We start from the raw sequence: 22,968 nt of genomic DNA on the forward strand, positions 1-22,968 counted from the left end.
GTAAACCAATAAAAATAATCTCTTTTTAAATCCGCCCAAATAACTATTTTAACAAGTTAAGTAAAAAAATTAAAAAAAAAACTCTTTTATTCATACATATAATTACATATACTAATACTAGGTTAGCAACAAAATATAGGTATAAACTTCATGGTATAATACCTATTGTGAATAGGCTATGGCAATGGTGAAGAAACAATTAACAAACTAATCCAAAGAACAAAGACAAAAACAGAGCACAATAATGGACAATCAAAACAACAAGATATATGAGGTATCTATGCATACCTCCCCTTCAAAATGAGTATCTTAACATTAATATAATTAACAATACATTAATGACTCACCTTTCTAAGCTTTAAGAACAGCCTCTCAAAGCAAAGATTGAACCTTTAACTCAATCTCACACAAACATGCATAAACAAGGACGAAAACTCTTATAGTGTGAACCCTAGCTTTCAATCTTGTATATGTCTCTCTCTGTGCCCTAATGATGTTTTAAGACTCCTTATATAGCCCAAAGACATATTAGAAAACCTAAGACAAAAGGCTTAAAAGCCCAAACAAAACCATAGCAAAAACAGAATCGCGTCTGTTTCCCCGCTGTAGCCCGCTCGGTTGAGCCCCCTCTGCTTGCCTGGTCGAGCGAGTGACCAAAAGCTAGTGCTTGTTTCCTGCTGCTTGGCTCAATCGAGCCACTCATGCTCGATGGGTCGAGCAGCCTTCAAATCCTTCCAAACTTCATACTTTGCCTTCACTAAGACACCCCAAATCATCATTATTAATTACTTTATTAAGTGACCAAACCTTAACACTCCATATCCCATGGCACACCTCACATCACTCTCAAATGTGCAAGACATAACATGAGCTACAAGGTGCTCAAAATCATCATCAACAAGGTGTAAATCGACTCTTCATTGAATAATAACTAATGTTAATGTAGTCATGTTGAGATATCAAAACATTATATACCAACTTTACATGATATTTCCTTCTCTCATGTTTGCTTTCCCTCACTTACAAGTAAAAACTTAGGACTCAACTTATTACTTTCTAACCAAATTTTTTTTGTGTTTGTTACAAAAATTTATTAGACAATTTTCAAATATTTTAATATAATTAGAGGGTTGAGTGGCAAACTATTTGATGCTAAATTATTTTAAAGTATTTTGATAAAATTTTTGAACAAGTTGCTCTTGGCAACATGTTCAAAATTAGTTAGCCAAAGTAATTAATAAAATCTACTAGTCAAATTAGTCACTTTCATCAACTATTAGTTTAGTTAGTTTTCAAACATTTTCTTTGAATGTGTTTGGTAAAATAACTTATTGAAAAATTTAGTTTATTTTGAAACAAATAGATTATAGAGTGGTTAAATCATTTAACGTTAGTGTCTGATAATTTAGTTATTTAAAACAACTTATTACTATAAATAAGTTATTTTTTAAACTTCTAAACATATTTAATATCAACTGGTCAAACCAGTTAATGAAATAAACTAATTAGATTAGTGATTATGAGAAAATAATCCGCTATTCATATCAACTATTAACTATTTGCAGCTTACAAAATACTTACTTTATATAATTGTATTTGTAGCGAGTTAAAAAATGGTCCATGCATAACCGTTAATCCTGAAGAAGCCACAATAACACTAGTAAAAACGACACTTGTGAATTGTGAAGTTGACAGTAAGAACAAAGCCTTCATTTTCTTTCACTTTTTGCCCCGTTTTATGTGGCAAATTAATCATAAATAACCGAGGTAACTAAAAACAACTGTAACTATATATTACTACACTTGTCCCAATAAATATATCACTTTTCTTTTCACCAAATTTATTCTAAATTTATTTTTATTATTTTAATTCGTCTTGTATGAGACCGTCTTATCATAAGATGAGTCTATATAATTAGTTTATTACTTTAATTAATTACTTTAAAATTATAAGTGATATTTTTAAGGTTATAAATAATCACTTTAAAATTAAAAGTAATTATTTTAAAATTATAAGTTAACATTATAATTGAGCATTTTAAGACTAAAAATATATATTGGGCCAACCTAATAGAAATGGTCTCACTGTGAAAGCATCTCATTTAAAAACTCTCATTCACAAATTTTACTTTTTTATTTTATTCATCCATTTCTTACGATATCCCCTATAATATTTATTTGTGATTTTTGTTTCACTACGAAATATATGTCAGTAAAACAAATTTAATGGTATAAAGATAATAATTTAGGGTTAAAATAATAATAAAAGAAGGTAAGTTTGGGTCAAACTTTTCACACTTCAAGGGAGTTCGACTTTGACACGTTCAAGAAACCCACATAATAAAAAAAATCCCAATTTCTCAATTATCCTTTCGTTTTACTTTTTGTTTGATTTTGGGAAGACCTCTCAAAATGGTCCCATGGGCAGATTTTGGATTGAGTATCCTCGACTGACATTTTTGTTTGATTTGTTTAATTTTGAGTCGGATTATTTTTGAGTTAATATTATAATATAATTATATTTATGATTGAGTATTATCTTTTTTAGCTTATTAAGATATTATTTTTATTTTTGGGTAAAAATTTTACATAATAACTCATTAATTTTTAGTTAAGGTTTGGATACAGTTAATATAAAATTGTATTAAAAATTGACAGGTCTAATTTCAAGGTAAGTAAAACCCTCAAAAGAAAAATAAGGTTTAGAAAATTAATATTCTTGTAAGTTAAAAAAATTTACATTATTAGAATGTTATAAACATTTGACCATAAAAGCAACTTATATAATTATCATCTCTCATTTAAAATTGCGATACATACCTAAAATTATAATTATTAAGAAGACGGTTTACAAAAATATAAATTTGCGTCTAAATTATAATTTTCTACAAAGTAGTCTTATTATAATTTTTTAATCAAGTTAACTAGAGGGAAAGATTAAGTAAAATCCGATTATCTATTAGTCTTATTTTTGTACTATGGTTCCGTAAGCTATTCCAAAAATTAACGGTTACCCTACTTTTGTTATACACATTCACAGGGATAGCTTAGTAATTTGCAGTATGGATCACCTCGTAACACCCTTTAAAAGACCCGAAAAGCGGGAGTTAACGATAAAGCCGTGAAATTCTGAAAACTGAACACAGTGAAAGGAAAAGGTGAGTTTTAGTTTCAGAGAGAGAATGTGAAGCAAAATCGAAAATTTTCAATGGCGGTTAGAAGCTTTTTGTGAAATTGGAGGTGAAAAGGGGTTTATTTGTGGAGGAGATAGACTTAGTGGGTTTTTGACAGAGAAAGAGAAATGACGACAACGACGGGGTTAACTATCCATGACCAAAACTTAGAGAAGCAAATTGAGAAACATATGGGAGGTTGTATGGCTGGGTTTTTCAATCTCTTTGATCGTTCTCATCTTCTTTCTGGGAAAAGGCTACACACGAAACGTCTTCCTTCACCTTTTCTTCATACGGTTAGTAGATTGATAGAAAATGTAATTGGATGTTTGTAATTATTGAATTTGGAAATGAATTGTTGAGAAATAATGATATTAATAGTTTTTTCTCTTTGGAAATTTGCATTAGGTTGGTGATTCGGCGTCAGAATCAGTCTCCATTGTTGGATCTCCTGCAGTATCAATGGAACTCACGGAGCCGAAGATTCAATCACCGTTGCCTGAAAATGTACCGGTTACTCCTATTACCCCGGCTAAATCGCCATGGAAATTTCACCGTGAAACGCCGAGGCTATCGCTTGATAGTCGAGCCATTACTGATGCAAATGGCGGTTTACGACCGCGAGAAATCCGAATCAATACTGTATCAACTTCTGGAACCGCCATTGATGATGACAGAGAAAATCAACGGCGGTCTCCAAGTGTTGTTGCTCGATTAATGGGGCTTGAACCTCTTCCGAGCTCTTCTACTGAGCCTGAGAAGAAGGTTGAGCTTCGTAGATCAGCGTCTGAGTCAAGATCGAGAGATTACAGGTTTTTCGATACTCCGAGTTTACTCTCTCCTCTTAAAACTGAAAATATTGGAGTAGGAGAGAGAAAATCGGATCAAATATCCACCATTATCAGAAACCAGAACAATCATGGAGTAAAAAATAACATTCAGAAAACGAATAACAATACTCGGCGAAGATTAATGGTGGAAAGAAAAAGCTACTACAATGCAACAGATTTCTTTCCACCAGAACTTCCTGTAAAGCAACAAAATCAAACAGTAACTATTTACGGAGAAATCGAGAGAAGGTTAAGGATGAGAGGAATCGATGAACCTTCGAAAGATCTAGAAACATTGAAAAATATTCTTGAAGCTCTCCAACTAAAAGGTCTTCTACATTCTTCAAATTCTCAGTACAACGGGAGATTCTCATACGAAGAAGAATCTCCTGTTGTACTAATGAAACCTACAAGGTCTCATCCAAATAATGCTCGCCGGAAAAATTTGAACAATATTTCCTCCGGCGAGAGTCCGAGAAGAGAAAGGTCAACCCGAAGTCCGATAAGGTCACCCGGAAGGAACGAAAATCGACGTTCAAGTAGTCCAGGTGTTCGACGAAAAGGTGGTCCATTAAGCGTTGAAACACAGAGGAGAAGCAATGAAAAGAGTGGCAGAGTATCACATTCGCCTGTACAATCTCCAAAAATGATGACGACTAAGTGGGGCGATCATACGGTGAATCGTTCACCTCGTAATCGGCGATCAACGGTTGAGAGTTGTCAGGGTGAAAGGATTCTCAGTGGTCCTGCATTTGTTGAGGATGAAGCATCCACTACCATTTCTGAAAGCAGTTTCAGTACTTCATCACATACCGACAATGAGGTAATTCCCCTAATACAATTAATCATGTCTAATTTCTTAATCGCCTTCCCCTTAACAATTTTAATTTAAAGATCGATGTTGTTCACATATTCATATTTTATAAGTCATTGAAGTTCTTCCTCTCATTGTCATATGGTGTTAGAATGGACAATCTCTTCATAAATTTTTGTGAGATACGGTCTCTGTAAGAGAACATCCCTGATTTAGTCAACATATTATTATCTTTTAGTTTAATTAAACTTTAATGGAGTAGGTTTGAGAAATGTCTCTCTCATAGTGACGGACTGACGGTCTCTCAAGAGACTATACATCTCGTGTTTCCTCAATTATATTCATTGTATTTCCTCAATTATATACATGTATTAATAATAAGTCCAGTAAAATTTACTAGTATATTAAATTTTCTGTTTTAGTGCTACAAATTGAGAATTATGCTTACTAGTGATATGGATTAGTATATAAAATATACTTCTTTTTTTTAATTGATCAAGTGCATATAGTCATATTAACAATTAAAAACAATTAAAGTATTACATTGAAAATATAAAAAGTCAAATGGTACAAGATTTAAAGAACAAAAATAGTATATTTTTATAATATGTATTATTATATTTTTTGTTATATTATCAGATATATAATGAAAGAAGTTTAAAAAAAAAAAGGAATAACTTTTTTGGTTTTTAATAGTTTTAAGTTTTATTTTTCATTCTATAGCATAAGACTGTTCTTTGTACTTGGGTTTAGTTAATTAATTATGAAAAGTTATAGTATGAACAGTGCAAATATTTTAGGAAGAATCAAGATGAGATTCTATCAACTATATTTTCTCTTCTAAGTAATGAACAATTGAAAATGAACCATTAATGAATTGATTTATTTATGCAGAGATGGAAGGGAGACGATAACAGAGATGGGAGAAACTTATTAGAAAGATGTGATAGGTTATTACACAGTATAGCAGAAATAACGGCCAACAACTCGGGCTCAAACTCGAACTCAAACTCCACCGAGTTACAGCAACCGAGTCCAGTATCGGTGTTAGACTCGTCCTTCTACAAGGAAGATGAATCGTCACCTTCTCCAGTTAATAAACGTACCATTGATTTTAAAGGTACACACTACACACTATGACTTAATATTTAAAGACTTACAAATTCCTAATCAATAAGGTATTTATAAATTACCATACAAAGGACAAAAAAAATAAATAAAATGTAAAAAGTTAAAATAAAATTCATAAATTTCTCCCTTATCAAATTGTACCGCATAAAAGTTATTTACTTACTTAAAAAATAACCGTAATTTACCTAAATAAATTGGTTGTTAATTTCATTTTTTTGACATGAGATGATGACGTTTCAATAGCTGTTTTACATGTTCACTAAACTTGTCCTCTTAAAACAACTACTCCACTCATGATTTCTTTTCGTAAGATTTGGGTTTTAATAATAAACTTATCTAACCAATTCATTTCATGTTGGTAGTACTTTTACTTACTATTACCTGTAACAGCAACCACTCTTATGAGTGTACTGGATATGTGATCAACATGTTATGAAACTTAACATATGGTACTTAGTACTGATGCTAACAAAATATAAAAGTTAGTTTATGATATATTGATTATATTCAATTATATAAAATTTAATGTAGTTGTATATTATTAATATAATATCTATATGAGACAAAATATTCTGTTGAGAAAAGGAATGAACAAGTTGTGATTTTGATCATCAATGTCTTTGCAAGTATAAAACCTAATAACAGATACTATTGTACTAATTTTGCAAATTGATAACAAAAATAAACAAATAAGAGTATTAAATTTTATTTTGCAAGTTTTAGATAAATTCTTTGAAGGGTGTTTCTCACAAGTAATTGATACATAAAATGAAATTTATGGGCTAATAAACGTCTCATCCTTTGATTTTTATGTTTGACTTTCAATTAAGAATTTAAGGCCAAATGTTCATCTTAAATACTTGTCTTTTAAATTTTTTTTCTAAGAAGCTGTCATTAAATTTAAATAATTTTTAAAAATAAATACAAATGTTATTATTTTTTTTATCTAAATTTAAATTCTTTTTCCCCAGATCCCTCCTACCAAACACTCATTAGATAATATAGTACTTGTGATGGTAGATATATGATGCAGCTATATCTCTTCAGGTAGGGGTGGTTAAGTTTGGTTGGTTGGGTTTGGTCATTTATATTAATAGAGTCAACTTAAGGATTATTAGTGATCCAATAAATGAATTTTATTTTTATCAAAGCGATTGGTTAAATAATTTTTTCTCATCAAATGACATGTAGTATATACTAGAATCATAATTACAATTATATAGTAAACAGATAGTATAATAATTCAATGTTTCAATGAACCTGATCAAGAATTTATTGCAATTGTCATTCAGTCAACTAGTTTGTGTTGGTCAATGATTGTAATTAAGGTTAATTGCATAATTAAGAGGTGATTAAGTATGAGGGGTGCTGACGTTGAGGGATAAGGTGGGAGTTCAATTGGTCAAAATACATAAAAACAGAGTGGCAATTAAGTGAGCCAATTCAGTCTAAGCAAAAATATACCAATCAGGGGTGATATCATGTTAGCTCTCAGATAAGTGGCCAGTAAGAGGTGTTGTTTTCTGAGGAAAATTAAAGTAGCAGGGGGAGCCTTAAACCTGCACATGATCAGCTGATGCCATCACTGGGTTGCTCTCTTTCTCTCTCCTCCCTTTCTATCCATTTGGATCCTTGATGACGACAGCTTATTATAACTTTAGATATGAAGTGTATTTGTAGTCTCCCATTAAGTCTAAAGGTGTTCATTCAATTTAAATATTTTGAATCGGTTTAAAATTAGATTTAGATTACACATTATTTTTTACATATTTTTGAATTCATTTCAAGTTGGGTCAAGTCGAGTTCAGTTACAAGATCGGATGAATGTCGATTTATCGGGTTTGTATTGAACACTTCTATTTTAAGCCTTCTACTAGTACTTCTAGTATTATCTTATAAGAGAAATAAACATGTAGTTGAAATTAAAAAAAAATTATGTTATCAAAATACAATAAGTTACAAAGTAATTGGAATAACTTTAGATAGAAATTAATTAAATATACAAATTGAAAGGAATAGAGAAATTAGTACTCTATTTGAATCAAAAATTTTCTCAATTTATTATTAGTTGTCTACTAGAGGTAGTTGATTTAATAAATTTTGTTTGATCAGATGATAATATTATTTATTTTTGTTCGGAGTTATAGTTGTACATACAAGTTATTAAGTATGTTTGATGAAGTTACTTATTAATTGTTAGTCGCTTAAACTAATAAGCATGTGTAATTCTCATATTTGCAGTTCTTGTAGTTCAGAGTTTAGACACTAGGCCTCTATTTAATTGGTAATAAATGAGACAATTTAAGATCAATGTTCATTGTCAAGTAGTTGAGAGTAAAAAATGGCATGGGTCGAGTTTGAGTCGAATTCAGTTAAATTCAAATTCAGTCTTATTTTTTATTAGATTTAAATTCAAACTCATTTTTAATTGAGTCTGAAAAATCCCATCTAGATCACTATAATGAAAACCCCCTCTAGATCACGCTAGTGGAATGTTGTTATTGTTGATATAATAACAGTCACATTCAATATTTAAGGTGTATGTCAATACTATGTTTAAGTAGTAAAACTATATCTAGTCCTTTCTTGTTTGTGTTTAATTAAATGAATTTTTGTGGGTACTAATAAAACTAAATTTCAAACTAACATTAATCATCTCTTCCTTTTTTATCATTATATTAGATCAAGTAGTTATGGAATTGGAAGATGAACTGTTGTGGAGCCCATCATCAATATTCCAATCATCAAAACTCGATCAAGATTTCGATTCATCAGATGACTCAGAATTCAGCTATGTATCAGAGGTATTCAGAGCATCAAATTACCTTCCAGATGAAAATAATTTGTTTTTATTGTTAGAGAAACAAAGTTCAATTAGAGGCAATAAAAACAAGTCCAAAACTTCTATTCTTGAAAGGAAGCTCATCTTTGACACCATCACCGAAATCCTCAATCGAAATCGACTACTTCCGCCATGGAAATCAGTATTAATATCAAATTCGGCTTCTGGAAGGCCGTCGTTGGATCAAATTTGGTCGGAATATCAAAAAATCCGGGAGCATGGACCGAGTGTGGACCTCATGGAGGTTATATGCAGGGTGTTGAAGAAGGATTTGGCCGGGGATTCGATGAATGAGTGGAGTGAATTCCCGATCGAGATGTCAGAGGCTGTTCTTGATATCGAAAGACTGATATTTAAGGATCTAATCGGAGAAACAATCCGAGATCTGTCGAATTTTGCTGGGAAAAGTATGGGTGTTCAAGCACATCGTAGGAAGTTAGTTTTTTAAAAAAGTGCGGGAAATAAAAAAAGTATAAGAAGATTAGAAAATAATAGGGAAAGAACAGTTTTTGGCGCGCTTATTCTGTTTGTTTATCTTTCTCACCAGCATAAAATGGCCCTTAAACCCCACTTAATGTGTGTTTACTATTATTTTATACTTAAGTAGAGCACTAGAGTTTGTGATTATTAATAGTAAATTTTGGTTTTCTTTTTTAATTTAAAATTTAAGTTTTTTGTTGGCCGTGTGTTTTTAACTTATTTAAAGAATTGTTGGATTTAGATTTACGAGAAATTTAACGATTATTGTTTTTTCTCTTATAATAAGATTTCTATGATCATGATAAATTTTTCTCTAATAATGATAAAAAAAAAAAATTTACTAACAAACGCCCTAATTTTAAATATACAATAAAATATTAGTTTAAGTTTTAAATTAAAAGTAGAATTAATTATATCATTTAACATAAAACATTAAATTTGAAATTAAACATGCGTTCAATTATATTATTATTGGTATTGTTATTGTTATAGTTAAGTATTGCTTCCATTGTTCCCTTTTGATTTTCTCAATTATTTTTTATAATTTTTATAGCATGTATTCAAGGTTTACTTTTATATATGCATTTTATGAAAAATATAAAATATAACAAAATTCTATATATCAAGAAAAATCTCACATATATATAGATATATTTTAATTTGTAGATATGCTTTAAGAATTACATATATAAGTTTCTCTCTTTAAAATAAATATTTTAAATTAGAAAATTTGGAATATCCAAGAAAAATAAAAAAGTATTTTTTTTATTTTATAATTTAATCTTTAACGAATGTTTTGCGGGTGTTTTTTATTCATTTTTTGCTCATAATATCACTAAAATAATGGAGTATTTAAAGATTTTTATTCTAAATTTTTGTTGCTCCGAAAAAATGAAAAATTTAGTAGTGCTAGCGTGTCAAGAAACCAACTCAACGAAAAGCTTAAGTTGATGGTTGAGGACTCAGATATGTTACATATTCTAACACGCCTCTTCACACGAGATTCCTTTCGGTTAGAAATGTAGATGCAACACAGGTCTTCCTTATATTTGGTGCTAAATTTTTCACTTTAAATGAGGGGTGATTGAGATTCGAGCCTGTGACCTCTTATCACACTGGCTTCTGATACCATGTTAAGAAACCAACTAAACCAAAAATTTAAGTTACAGTTAAAACCCCAAGACATCTTATATAATCCAAGATAGTGGCTTAGGAGATTTTAATAATTGTGTTAAAGTAAAGCAAGTTAAGGATGATCATGTGAAGTGCATGTGGGGGGCTGAAAAAGGCAGAAGCTGCTGTCATGGGTTGTATGCAAATAATAAAACAGATGTGCAAGCTGCAAGCAAAAAAAAAATTATTTAAGCAAAAGCTGGCCCAAAAAAAAGGAGCAAAACTTGTGGGACCTTGTGGATTAGTGAGTGAGTGATAAGCTTTTTTTTTTCTTTTTTTATTTTGAGAACCAAAAATAAAAAATACAAAAAGTTTGATGTATAAATTGAAATTCCATATGTTTTTTGTCTTTAAATAGAAGCTTTTTAATCATGATGACTTTAACAAATTATACATTTGACGTAACTAGATCTCCTAAATCAATGGTATAAGCCAAAGAAATTACTATATTTTTTAATATATAAAAGGTTGAGAATCTCTACCGCTACAAGTAAGAAGAAATAGAAAATTAATCCGTCATTACTCGTGAAAATAGAAAAAACATTTAAACACAAACACATCTACCAATTAAACTATTAAATCCAAAAAAATGTAAGATTCTTGGTTATTAACTAAATCAATTCAGCTAAAATAAGATAAACTAAATAAACTTTAATTAATGAAAAACACAATTTAATTAAAATAAAACTCTCATACATAATATGTTATGGAATTTAATAATTCTTCCGTTCTAAATTAGTTGTAACATTTGCTTTTTTACGTCGTTTAATGTACTAAGTCAATTCTTAATATCCCAAATTACGTATAATAAAAAATTATAAAAATTATATATTAATAATCTTTGTTTTGAGACGAATCAAACAAGATCTCACTTGACTATATTTTAACTTATTAATTAAAACGTGAATTAAGAGTAATAAATGAATAGTGTAATAATCTCATATGTTGCAAGTAAAGTGGAACAAAGGAAGTATAATCGACTATTTCAATAGCAAAAATAGGCCATATAATATAATGTTCTAATTTAATTTCTCCATGGATAATTTTGATTGGTTGTAATATTTTTAAATTATTCCAATTTAAATTGTTTTATAGTATTATTATCATGAAAAATGTTATTTATGAGTGTACTACTATTTGATTGTGAAAAGAATAATGGAATGGGTCTTAGGGGGGTCAAGCTTATAAGTTACATACCATGCTCATAGTCACGCCACCAGCTGTGGATTTATTTAATTAGAAGGCATGGGCCCTCCTAATTTTGGCCTGCAATCACTCGTGCGCCCAAGCTTGAATCATCCATTATAGGAGTATCAAACATTTTTGTGGTAGTTAATATTTGGGCCAGTATCCTGTGAAACCGTTTTTATAAGGGACGTTTCTCATACCTAATCTATTAAAACTTAATTAAAATAAAAGATAATAATAAGTTGATAAAATTAGTGATAGTGTCTTAAAGAGACCGTCTCTCACAAAAATTTTTGTTAATATTTTGAGTTTCTCGATGAGACAATATTATAAAGAGTTTATATTCTTATCATTTGTATTAGTTGAATTATTTTTTTAATATAAACTGCTCGTCTTACAACAAACGCATCATACGACATTTTGAGTTTTTATGGAGTACTCTATTATATGTGGGATGGGTCCTAAGTTAAAAATTTGATTAGGATCGTCTCTAATTTAAAAGATGAATAAATTTTATATGAGACTGTCTTATTGTGAGATAAGTCCATACAATTAAAAATGGATGTTTTAACATAATTTGTTGTATGAGGTGGTGTCATTCTGAGAGTCCAATACATGGATTAGGAAGTAGGTAGACCAACTAAGATGAACGTGGATAAAATAAACTCCTTGTTTTAAAATTTTCTCACTTAGAAATGGTATTTCTCAAGAGTTAACTCACAATATTCATAGTGGTGTTTTAATTAATTAAAATGGACTATATAGCCCAATTCAAGACCGTGTCAATTGTCATAGTGTAACCGTCATAAATAAGACTTGCATTAAATGATTGCGGTTTTTTTTCCGAGACTCAATGAATTGTGAGTAAGCATGGGTTTTTTTAACACTTATAATTGAACCTAGATGTATCAGACCGATAAATTTGAACTAAAATTTTATTTTTCAGACCATATAATTTTAGGTTTAGCTAGATTCGATCCAATGATCAAGAAATTGTTTTATATTAATAAAGGAATTGTTTTTGATTGATTTTTATGACTAATGTCGCTAACAACTTAAGATATGTAAGAATATGTAAGAAGTGCATGTATTTAATTCATCATTTTCCTAAAATCCCTTTTAAGTGAAAAGTAAATGATATTAAATGTTAACTCCTTCAAGAACGAACAATTAGCACTTTAATTAAAAAACAGTTGATTGAATTATTGAATAGTTGAAACATATTACACATTTTTTAATTTTGTGTGATAAATCATCAAACTTTGAAAAATATAAATGCAATTAGAAATTGTATGCCCATTATTTGTTGAATAATTGTCCATTGAAATTATTATATTATAATTTATAACATCACATTTCACGTGTTGATGAAAGAATGAATGAATAAGGAGAAATGAGAAACTTGAAAGTGATATTGCAACTTGATTATGTAGAAATGCTACTAATTAACAGTTAACTGTTTATTTCTCTTTTTTCTTTGTTTTTTTTAGAAAGAGAGTTTTATTTAATTATTTTCTTGTAACACGTACTTGGTACATTAATTAAATGAAACGAATGAATTACATTTTTAATTCACAAGTAATATCATGCATTTTAATTTATAAATATATAAATATAATATAATTATCATAATGAAAGATTTCAACAAAATTTTATTAAAAAAGTGAGTTCATTAAATAACTTTGAACGATAATTAATTAAAATGGTATCTAAGTAATATAACTAAGTTTGAATTTATTTTTAAATCTTACTCTCTTCAATTCAATTTATTTGTTCCATTTAGTTTGGGCATAAATATTAAGAAAAAGAGGGGACCACCTAAAAATAGTAGACTTATGTGCAATATTAGGTGTTTTTAATATTAAGAATTGAAGGAGACCACCTTAAATAGTAAGCTCATGTGCAATATTGGGTATTTTTAATATTAAGAAAATAAAGGGACCACTTATAAATGTAGATCTTAAAATAGAAATAGGACAATATAGATGAATTACCCAAATAAGAAAATGAGACAACTAAACTGAATTTAAAGGAGTATTTTGTAAGTGATTCCAAACCATTTGAAAAGCTGATTTTTATGTAAAATGAAAAAACATGCAACATTTATCACTTTAATTGCAAAATGTCGATCAGATTAGGAGAAAGATCTAAATGATCTTAAAGAACCAATTCAACAGCTGAAGTTTCATGAATCATGATATGTTAAAGAACAAATAGGCTATGACTCCTCATATCTCGTATTAATCATTTAGCATTATTTTGAATTAAGAATTTTTCATATATGGGATGCAAAATACTTCCTCCGTTCTGATTTAAATGCTACATTAGGTTTGGCACAAATATTAAGAATGCTGAACACCTACTTCATAGGCTACTGTTGAGTTTATAAGATTTGATGTTTTTGTTGTTGTTAATTTTAAAAGAAAAAGGAAAAATAGTTAAGATTAGGTAAATATTTTGCAGATTAATTTACATGTCAGTTTCATTTCCCCCCAAAAAATATTTTCCCACCCAAATAATTCCCTCCAATATTACAAATTATCAGCAAAAGTTAAAATTTTTACACAAAAGTCAGCATTAACACATTTCATCTTCTATAAATAGATCAAATTCTTCTATAGTCAGCATTAAAATTTTCAACACTTCTTCATTTCAATTTCTTCATCTGTTGTCCTCCCCTTTTAAAAAGTTCATAAGAATTTGGATCCAAACCTATTTCTTTCATCAACTCTACAAAACCAACAACAAGCAATCAAAACAACAAATGGCTGAGGTTCAAATTCAAGAAGAGGAATTCATTAATCCTGATATTGAGGTATTTATTTCTTTTTTTGAAAACCTTAATATAGATTGTGAATATGACATTTATAATGAGTACACAAGTGAGAATTATGGAAACATCGATGTCAGTTTGAGTTTGGAGGAACCCATAAGCCATGGTCAAACATTAACACATGAAGAAACAGAAACAGAAACATTAAGACAGCAACCAGTAGGTAGTAAGAGGGAACTACCAGTTGAGACCAGAAAGTTAATTGTACAACAGTTAACTAGTTTGTCCACAGAATCAGATAGACGTTTGCCACGGGGTACAATTAAAACAATTGCAATGCAACATAACACATCTAGGTGGACAATATCAAGGCTGTGGGAATCAGCCAAAACATCAATGCAAAATGGCATTTTAATTGATGTTAATAGTAGAAAAAGGGGAAGAGTTGGTAGGAAACCAAAAGTTTTTGACATGAATTTGCTGAATGCTGTTCCGATTGAAAAGAGAACCACAATTAGAGCAATGGCCTCTGCATTAGGCATTGGTCATTCACAAGTTTATAGAATGATGAAATCCGATATTATTAGAGCACATACGAATTCTATTAAACCAAAACTTTCTCATGACCACAAAATGAGAAGAGTCAACTTCATTTTATCCCAAGTAATACCACCCACTGTAGACAACATACCAAAATTCTCACTTATGTATAATGTTGTGCACATAGATGAAAAATGGTTCTACATGAGTAGGGCAACACAAAGGTATTACTTATTTCCTTGGGAAGAGGAGGAACCATATAGATGTGTGCAAAATAAAAATTTCATAGGCAAAGTGATGTTTATAGCAGCTATTGCAAGACCTCACATTAATGCTACAGGTGAAGTGTTGTGGGATGGGAAAATAGGAATTTTTCCGTTTACAGAAACTCATTATGCAGTGAGGAGGTCAGAAAACAGACCAGCGGGTACAGCAACATTACGAGCAATAACAAGAGTTACACGCGACATTCTACGAGACAAACTAATCACTGAAGTGCTACCAGCTATAAGATCAAAATGGCCAGCAAATGGGGTGAAAGATATATGGATTCAACAAGATAACGCCAAGCCACATATTTTAATAAATGATCATGCATTCAATGAAGAAGCAAAGAAAGACGGATTTAACATAAGACTTGTTTGTCAACCAGCCTCTAGTCCAGATATGAACATCTTGGACTTGGGATTGTTTAGTGCTTTGCAATCAATTCAATTCAAGTCATTCCCCAAAGACCTCAATGATCTGATAAAGGCAGTCAATGATGCATATGACACTTTTGAACCAAAGCTTTTAAACTACACTTGGATACAGTATCAACTGTGCATGATAGAGGTACTAAAAGCTAAAGGCGGTAATAACTATAAGAATCCACACATTGGAAAACAAAGACTGGACAGGCTGGGTATGCTGCCCAGGCAATTAGAAATTCCACAAGAACTAATTGATGCAGCACGACAATTTTTATCTCATGGTATAATTAATCTCAATGATCTTCCGCAAGATGATTGAAATTAATTATCAATATGTAGACATTTTGTAAAGAAAACAGTATGTATGACAACATTTTGTAAGTATACAATTATGCATACCTCTCCATTTAGTCATTGAGGTAGTTATGTCACAAAAAAAAACTAAGCAAGTTAAACATCATTCATCATTCCAATTTTCACTTGTGTACGTTTATTTAACTCTCAGATTTAACGATTAATCATCATTTGAAATTGTGCAAATGTAGGTATCTCAGCCTCATCTTAGTGCTTGAACCGGCAATAAGACAAAACACATTAACCATGTGTTAATATCTACTGCTCATGATTTAACTCTAAGGTGGCAATGAAACACACTACTATCTACACATTTCATCAAGCAAATAACAATCATCATTGAGACATTAACAAAAAAAACATTTTCAATAAATATAAACATCATGAATAATATCAAAAATAAGTTAGAATGCTCATGAGTTAAGACCACAAATTGTCGTCTTGCGTGGCCTCTTTTGCTTAGGTTGCACCTTATCGATTAATGCATAATCCTCCTCATCTGGTAAACCGTAGTACCAAGGTGGGGGTTCTTGATCAGGATCTTCAACACAATTTAATTCCCAACATTTCAAATAATAATGATCGTACCACGAACCAAAGATATTATCGTATTTTTTACATTCTCTTTGGGATTCTAATGAGTCGCACGCTTTTTCCTTTGTGTCCATCTTCTTAATAATCTTAAGTAGCAACAAAAACATAACAGAGGAAGTACACATAATAAAAATCTTATCATTAGTAATAGATCAAAGTTTAAATCAAAGTTTAAAAAAACAAGATCATACAACATCATATTTCAAACCAGATCTGGTGAAGGACTAAAACCAGATCTTGATTTTGGGATTAAAAACAGCTCAAAAACATAATCAAAAAAATAACAAAATCAATATCATAAACGTATTACAAATAAACATTAAATAAAAAAAATAAGAGCAGATCAAAGTTTAAAAATATCAAAAAATGAACATGCAAGAGAATCATTAATCAAAACAGATCTCATCGACTGCTACAACCACATCATCGTTTTCGTAATTTAAAACAAACCAAAACCATAATCAAAAAAAAAAAACAGAATCAAAATCATAATCAAATTAAAATAAACATGAGAAAACAAAAAAAGAGATCAGATCCAACATTAAATAAATCGAAATAAGAACAACATGCAACAATATCATAAATCAAACCAGATCTGATAAAGTACTAAAACTAGATCATGATTTTCGGATCAAATCATACCAGATGAAAGCAAAGAGTAAAAAGAACATGCAAGAGAATCATTAAAGAAACCAGATCTGATGAAGGACTAAAATAAGATCATGAATCTGGGATTAAATACAGCTTAAAGAAATAATCAAGAGAATAACAAAAACAAAATCATAAACGTATAAAAATAAACATGAAATAAAAAAAAACAGAGCAGATCTTAGTTTAAAAATATCAAAATAGACAGAACATGCAAGAGAATCATTAAAGAAACCAGATCTGATGAAGGACTAAAACAAGATCATGAATTTGGGATTAAATACAGCTGAAAGAAATAATCAAGAGAATAACAAAAACAAAATCATAAACGTATAAAAATAAACATGAAATAAAAAAAAACAGAGCAGATCTTAGTTTAAAAATATCAAAATAGACAGAACATGCAAGAGAATCATTAAAGAAACCAGATCTGATGAAGGACTAAAACAAGATCATGAATTTGGGATTAAATACAGCTGAAAGAAATAATCAAGAGAATAACAAAAACAAAATCATAAACGTATAAACATACACATGAAATTAAAAAAAAAAAAAAAGCAGATCAAAGTTTTAAAAAAATCAAAATACGAAGAATATGCAATAAGAATCAAGATTTTAGGATCAAAGCATACCAGATGACGATTAAAGCAAAGTGTATAAAGAATATACCAGAAGAAATAGAGAAATTTCGGAAAACCCAAATGTAAACCTTTAATCAAATACAAAACCAAAGATCAGAAATAAAACCAGATATAATCCATCCTTTCGTAGTCAATAGTGAAAGAAAACCCAAATAATGAAATCAGAGACGGCAAAGAAATGAAAGAAAACCAAAGATCTTTAGGGTTAGAACTTTCCAGAGAGAATGAGAGAGATGGAGAGGGGAAAATGGCAAAGGAAGAGAAATGGGATTAGGGTTAGGAAAGGAACCGGGTTACTTATATAAAGAGCAATCAACGGTCAGATCTGGGCAAACCAAATCCAACGGTTCACATTCATCCCACCATTAATATAAGTAGTTGGAAAGGTTTGTTTAAATGGGAGAAATAATTAATTGAGATAGTGTATTTAAATAGAGGAAATAATTAATTGGGATGGTGGGTTATGGGAGATTAGTTGAGTTTTTAATGAGAATAATAAATATGGAGGGAAAATTAATTTTAATTGGAAATAAATAAAGATTAAATAATTGTAGGTAAAAAAGTTAGAGAGGTATAGAGTAGGATAAAAGTAGGGGTAGGTAGAATTTTAAATGATTGTTTTATTACCAAAAATGGAAATGTAGCAAGTATTATGAAATTTCCAAAAATGGAATATGTAGCAAGTATTATGGAACGGAGGAAGTATGTAGAATATAAAAGTATTTTATTTTCTTTATTACACATATTCTACAATGAGTTGCAAGTCTCACATACAATCTGTTCTGAATAATTGTTCTTACCCAAAAAGGTCAGAACTTACACCTTTGTATAATGCCACACATAGCCACATAGGTACTCCTACCTAGTAACTATTCTATGTTGCACTACTACACTCAAAACAGTAATTTGATTGGATTTTCTTAACAAAACTGGCTCCATCCCCATTTTTTTCACTCTGAAAATTCTGAACTTACAAAAATGTACTGTTTCTTTGCCATCATTGGCTTGACATTTTACATAAAATTGCCAATTTGCCATCTTGCTAAGTGCAAAACTTTACTGTTCATGCACATTGCACTATCAAGTATCTAACACACACAATTCAATCTTTTTGTAGAGTACTAGTAATTGTTACTCTTCTTACATGTTGGGTAAACAGCATTTTTATGTTTATTGCATTCAAATAAATGAAACAATACAAGCCCATTACTCACTCTATTCCTATATCAACATGCACCGATCGCATTTTTGGTAAAATTAACTGGAAATTAAAATTAAATCGGAGAATAAAATTGAAAAAGTAGTGGATGATAAAAATGAATGGTTAAGATGTGAAATAGACTTAATTTGTCTCACGGGTTTTATTACATTTTTTTAGACCGTTTTAGAATTTTGCTACATTTCCTTTTTCTGGCAATGACCAACAATCTTTCTTTAATTCTTATCTACACATTTAGCTTCTTTTTTTTTTTTTGCATATCTTGTGATCCTCACGTTAATGATTTCTCTCATTTTGCCATAAATTATATTTAAAGCAAAAGTTATGGGACAGAGAGCATAAAACCTCCCAATTATTTCTAATCCAATCTTTTTTTCCTTAATAGAAAATTATTAATTCCCTATATAAAAATTCAAAATTCGCATCCAAGAACATGGGCTTCTATAAGAAACTTGCAAGTTCTTTAATTGGCTAAATGGCCCATTTTCGACAACTTCACTATGTCTCAATTCTATGCAATATTGTTCAATGTTGACAATTATAGGTACCCCACCATATGCTTTCATGTCTAACTCGTACAATTTTATTAAATATCATTGCTCCCTTCCATAATACTTTTATATACATGAGCATACAAATAAATGTTGAACATAAATATAATAGCTTTAAAAATAAAATTATTGGGTCATCCCAAAAAAGCCTTATCTAAAAAGCTAGCATTTTGGGATGTTGGATGAAGATGATGCCACAAGTATTCCAAAAAAAAATATTATGATTATTTCGTGAATTTGCTATTTTATTTTGGGTATTTTAATGAATACATGATACTTTATTTTAAAAATAAAACTTGTTATTGATAAAAGATTAATTACGAAAAATCAATTTTTATCCATATGCAGAATTGATCTTTAGCACTATCAATTTCTTTAGCTAATTAACTAAATAAATAAATAATTTCAGCGATTTTTATTTTACAAGAAATCTCAACTTCAAATTGCTACACACCATGAGTCTATGACCATACCTTCTATATTCACACGATTATATAAAATATAATTTTCACTCTCATAAAATGAGTAAATAATTGTAAAAAAATTTTGTGAAATTTGAAATACAATCTAAACCTTGTCCATCCATTATGGTCCTTTAAATCAAGAGGTGTACAAACAATGTTCTTTAAAAGTTTCATTATATAGTGACCATGTTTGTCTTAAAAGGACCATTTTCATTGATTAAATACATGTCTTATCTTTATCATAGCTAGTTGTCATACTCTTTCTTGGCACTTTCTCAAAGTTTTATGTCCTTTTTTCTCACTTTTTTATGCTAACCCAACTTATAGGAGTAGTCTATGGGCTCACAATGTTGACTCAATTGAATGCTTGGATGGTCCATTTCTTAATGTAGAATAAAGTGATCATTAATCATGGATTTCTAATCTAGTTTGTGCTAAACTTAGTACAATCTTAATTGCATAAGTGGGAAAGTTGTTAGAAGAAAAGTTAGCCTAAAACTAAATTAGGAATGTTCATATGGGCATTTGAGAAAAATAGCACATGATCCACCCAAATATGTTAAATTTACCCATTGATGGGATGAGGAAATCATAAAAACATTATGAATTTGCTATCCATACCGACATATTATAAGAATAAATATCATTATATGCAACGAATTCAGAATCAAATGAATTAACTTATAATTTAGCTTTTTTTGTCTTATTTCACTCATAATCCGAATGTTTCACCTTATTAATTAGTTGAAATCATTTGAGAATTAACAATTTAAAAAAATCTAAAAAGGTGCAACGCATTTGAATTAGATACAATCCCAAGTGAAAATTTAAACAAAATAAATAATTTTTTCATAGCCAATTACATTCGATCCGTTCGGTTGTTGATACTAAATTGTAGTAATGTAAATGATTATAGTGTTAAATATTTATGAAACATACCATTTTATTCACTGTGGTAGACTTGAATTTGTATCACATTTAGCTCATTAGTTACCAGTAAGGGTGTTCAATGGGCCGGATAAGGGTCGGGCCGGGCTTAAGTAAATATTGGTCGGGCTGGAAAAGGGCCCTTTAAAAATAATATGGGTTTTAAAAAGGCCGGGCTTTCAAAGCCCCGTCTGGCCCAACCTGACCTATTTTTATTACTAAAAATTATAGTAATCCCCATTTATCAATTTATAACAATTAAATTATCATTTATAATAAGTAGATTGAAAAATATTAATAATTTCATTGACATTGTCATTTATAATATTTAAATTATGCATTAATTATACTATTTACAAAGACTCGTTTTCGGCTCTTATTGAGCCCTTTTATAGTCCGGTTCATTTTAATTATAGTATAGCCCGTTTTTGGCCCGGCCTATTTTTGACCAGCCCTTCTTAAAACGGACCGGATAAGGGCTCAAAATGGAGGCCCAACCCATTAAACACCCCTAGTTACCAGTTACACCTCTTGGGCCTAGACCTGGTCCAATATCCCAATATCATAACACTTCATTCTACGTAGTTTCTCTAGGGCCTCAGCTTGGTCCAATCGTCCAATTACCCCTCCTATATAAGGGTTATACGAAAGATTGAAAAAAAAATAAGCTAATTATCAAAATAAATCCCAAAATAAGGTTTAGAAAATTTTTAATTCTCAAAATTAATGTCTTTGTGTCCGAGCCTGAAGTCAGCTATGTTCGCAGCGAACAAAGAAATCGGTCAAAAAAGTCAAAATTCTTTGTTAATAACAATGAACAAAAGAAATATAATGTTATAGCGTTGTAAGAGGAAAAAAAAAAGTAAAACAAGTTTGTTTGTTGTTAGTAATGTTACTAATGTGATTAATTGTATATTTGTATGTTACTAATGTGGCCCCTCAAACCCCTAAATTGTTCCTCCACTTACCCAACAAAGTGCAAAGTGCAAACCCATAATATAAGAACAGCTAAAAGAGCTTCAAAATACCATAATGGTGATTTCCACTTACAGTTCATGAAACTTCCCTTAATGGGTCAAAGAGACGACTATTTAGCACCTTTTTGGGTCTTGCTCTTTTAATAACAGAAATGACACCCACCCAAACCTTGGTTTTGTCTGTTTATTTCATTTGTGTCTTAGGTGGCAAGCATATTTGGTCCACTTTTGCTAGTAATATAACAACACCAACTAGAGCAGAATTATATGGTTGGTCGAACACTCATTTCTATATAAATACAGATAGAATTTATTTGGTTGTTAAATTCCAGTTTTATATAGTATTAATTTATTTTAGGGGTAAGATTAGAAAATCTTAAAGACAGATGTTTGTTAGATGTAAAGAATCTCAATCCCCATAAAAATTTAGAGTCATATATAAAATAAAAATTATCTAAATTATACAATAAAAATATATGGTTTAGCAGTGAAGACTTAAATTTTAAACAATATAAGAGGTTGGAAATTGAATCTTGACCCCGTCAAGTTTTCTTTAGGATGGCAATATTGGACCTCTCTAACTTACGGCCATAGATCTGCCATTGGAGAAACTCTAACAAGCAAAGAAGGGAAAATCAATTATTTTTGTAGGTAGCCGGTGAGAATTGAAGTCTAGTCATTAAAAGTTAAAAGTAAAAGTCTTAAAATTTACATGTTATATGCTAAATTTTTAATCAAATGACTTCGGTTATGATCTAAGTAGGTATGAGCTTAAATTCCTCAAGCACTAATAATACTAAAGACTTAGTCCTAAAAATTTCAAATTAGCCACAAAAATCATAAATCAGTCATGATAGTCACTCTATTTATTTCGATTATCTGCTATCTCAATATGTAAATTTAATTTAATTGATTTTTTAATGTTGATATTAAAAAAACATGATTATTTATTTATTA

At 30.0% G+C, this 22,968-nt stretch overlaps 1 protein-coding gene and 1 long non-coding RNA gene across 2 annotated transcripts; one reads left to right on the forward strand and one right to left on the reverse strand.

Annotated features, from left to right (window-relative positions):
* Positions 1 to 3,006: 3,006 nt before the first annotated feature.
* Positions 3,007 to 9,549, forward strand: LOC130800250 (protein LONGIFOLIA 2-like). The gene is made up of 4 exons (XM_057663706.1): positions 3,007 to 3,469; positions 3,582 to 4,826; positions 5,712 to 5,937; positions 8,631 to 9,549. Exons 1-4 carry the CDS (start codon positions 3,302 to 3,304, stop codon positions 9,236 to 9,238), a joined length of 2,247 nt encoding a protein of 748 aa, XP_057519689.1. The 5' UTR covers positions 3,007 to 3,301; the 3' UTR covers positions 9,239 to 9,549.
* A 4,517-nt stretch (positions 9,550 to 14,066) lies between these two features.
* Positions 14,067 to 18,585, reverse strand: LOC130800251 (uncharacterized). Its single transcript, XR_009039391.1, has 2 exons — positions 16,418 to 18,585; positions 14,067 to 14,361 (listed from the first exon to the last, which is right to left on the reverse strand). It is a non-coding gene; the product is annotated as an uncharacterized LOC130800251 (long non-coding RNA).
* Positions 18,586 to 22,968: the final 4,383 nt, after the last annotated feature.

Source organism: Amaranthus tricolor, chromosome 14, assembly GCF_026212465.1.
Source record: "Amaranthus tricolor cultivar Red isolate AtriRed21 chromosome 14, ASM2621246v1, whole genome shotgun sequence".
NCBI lineage: Eukaryota > Viridiplantae > Streptophyta > Magnoliopsida > Caryophyllales > Amaranthaceae > Amaranthus > Amaranthus tricolor.

Bases quoted from the DNA above. Each gene is read 5' to 3' on its own strand.
- LOC130800250 (XM_057663706.1), top strand. From the start codon at position 3,302: ATGACGACAACGACGGGGTTAACTATCCATGACCAAAACTTAGAGAAG. The intron at 4,827-5,711 runs GTAATTCCCCTA...TTATTTATGCAG, and splicing joins CATCACATACCGACAATGAG to AGATGGAAGGGAGACGATAA. The intron at 5,938-8,630 runs GTACACACTACA...TCATTATATTAG, and splicing joins ACGTACCATTGATTTTAAAG to ATCAAGTAGTTATGGAATTG.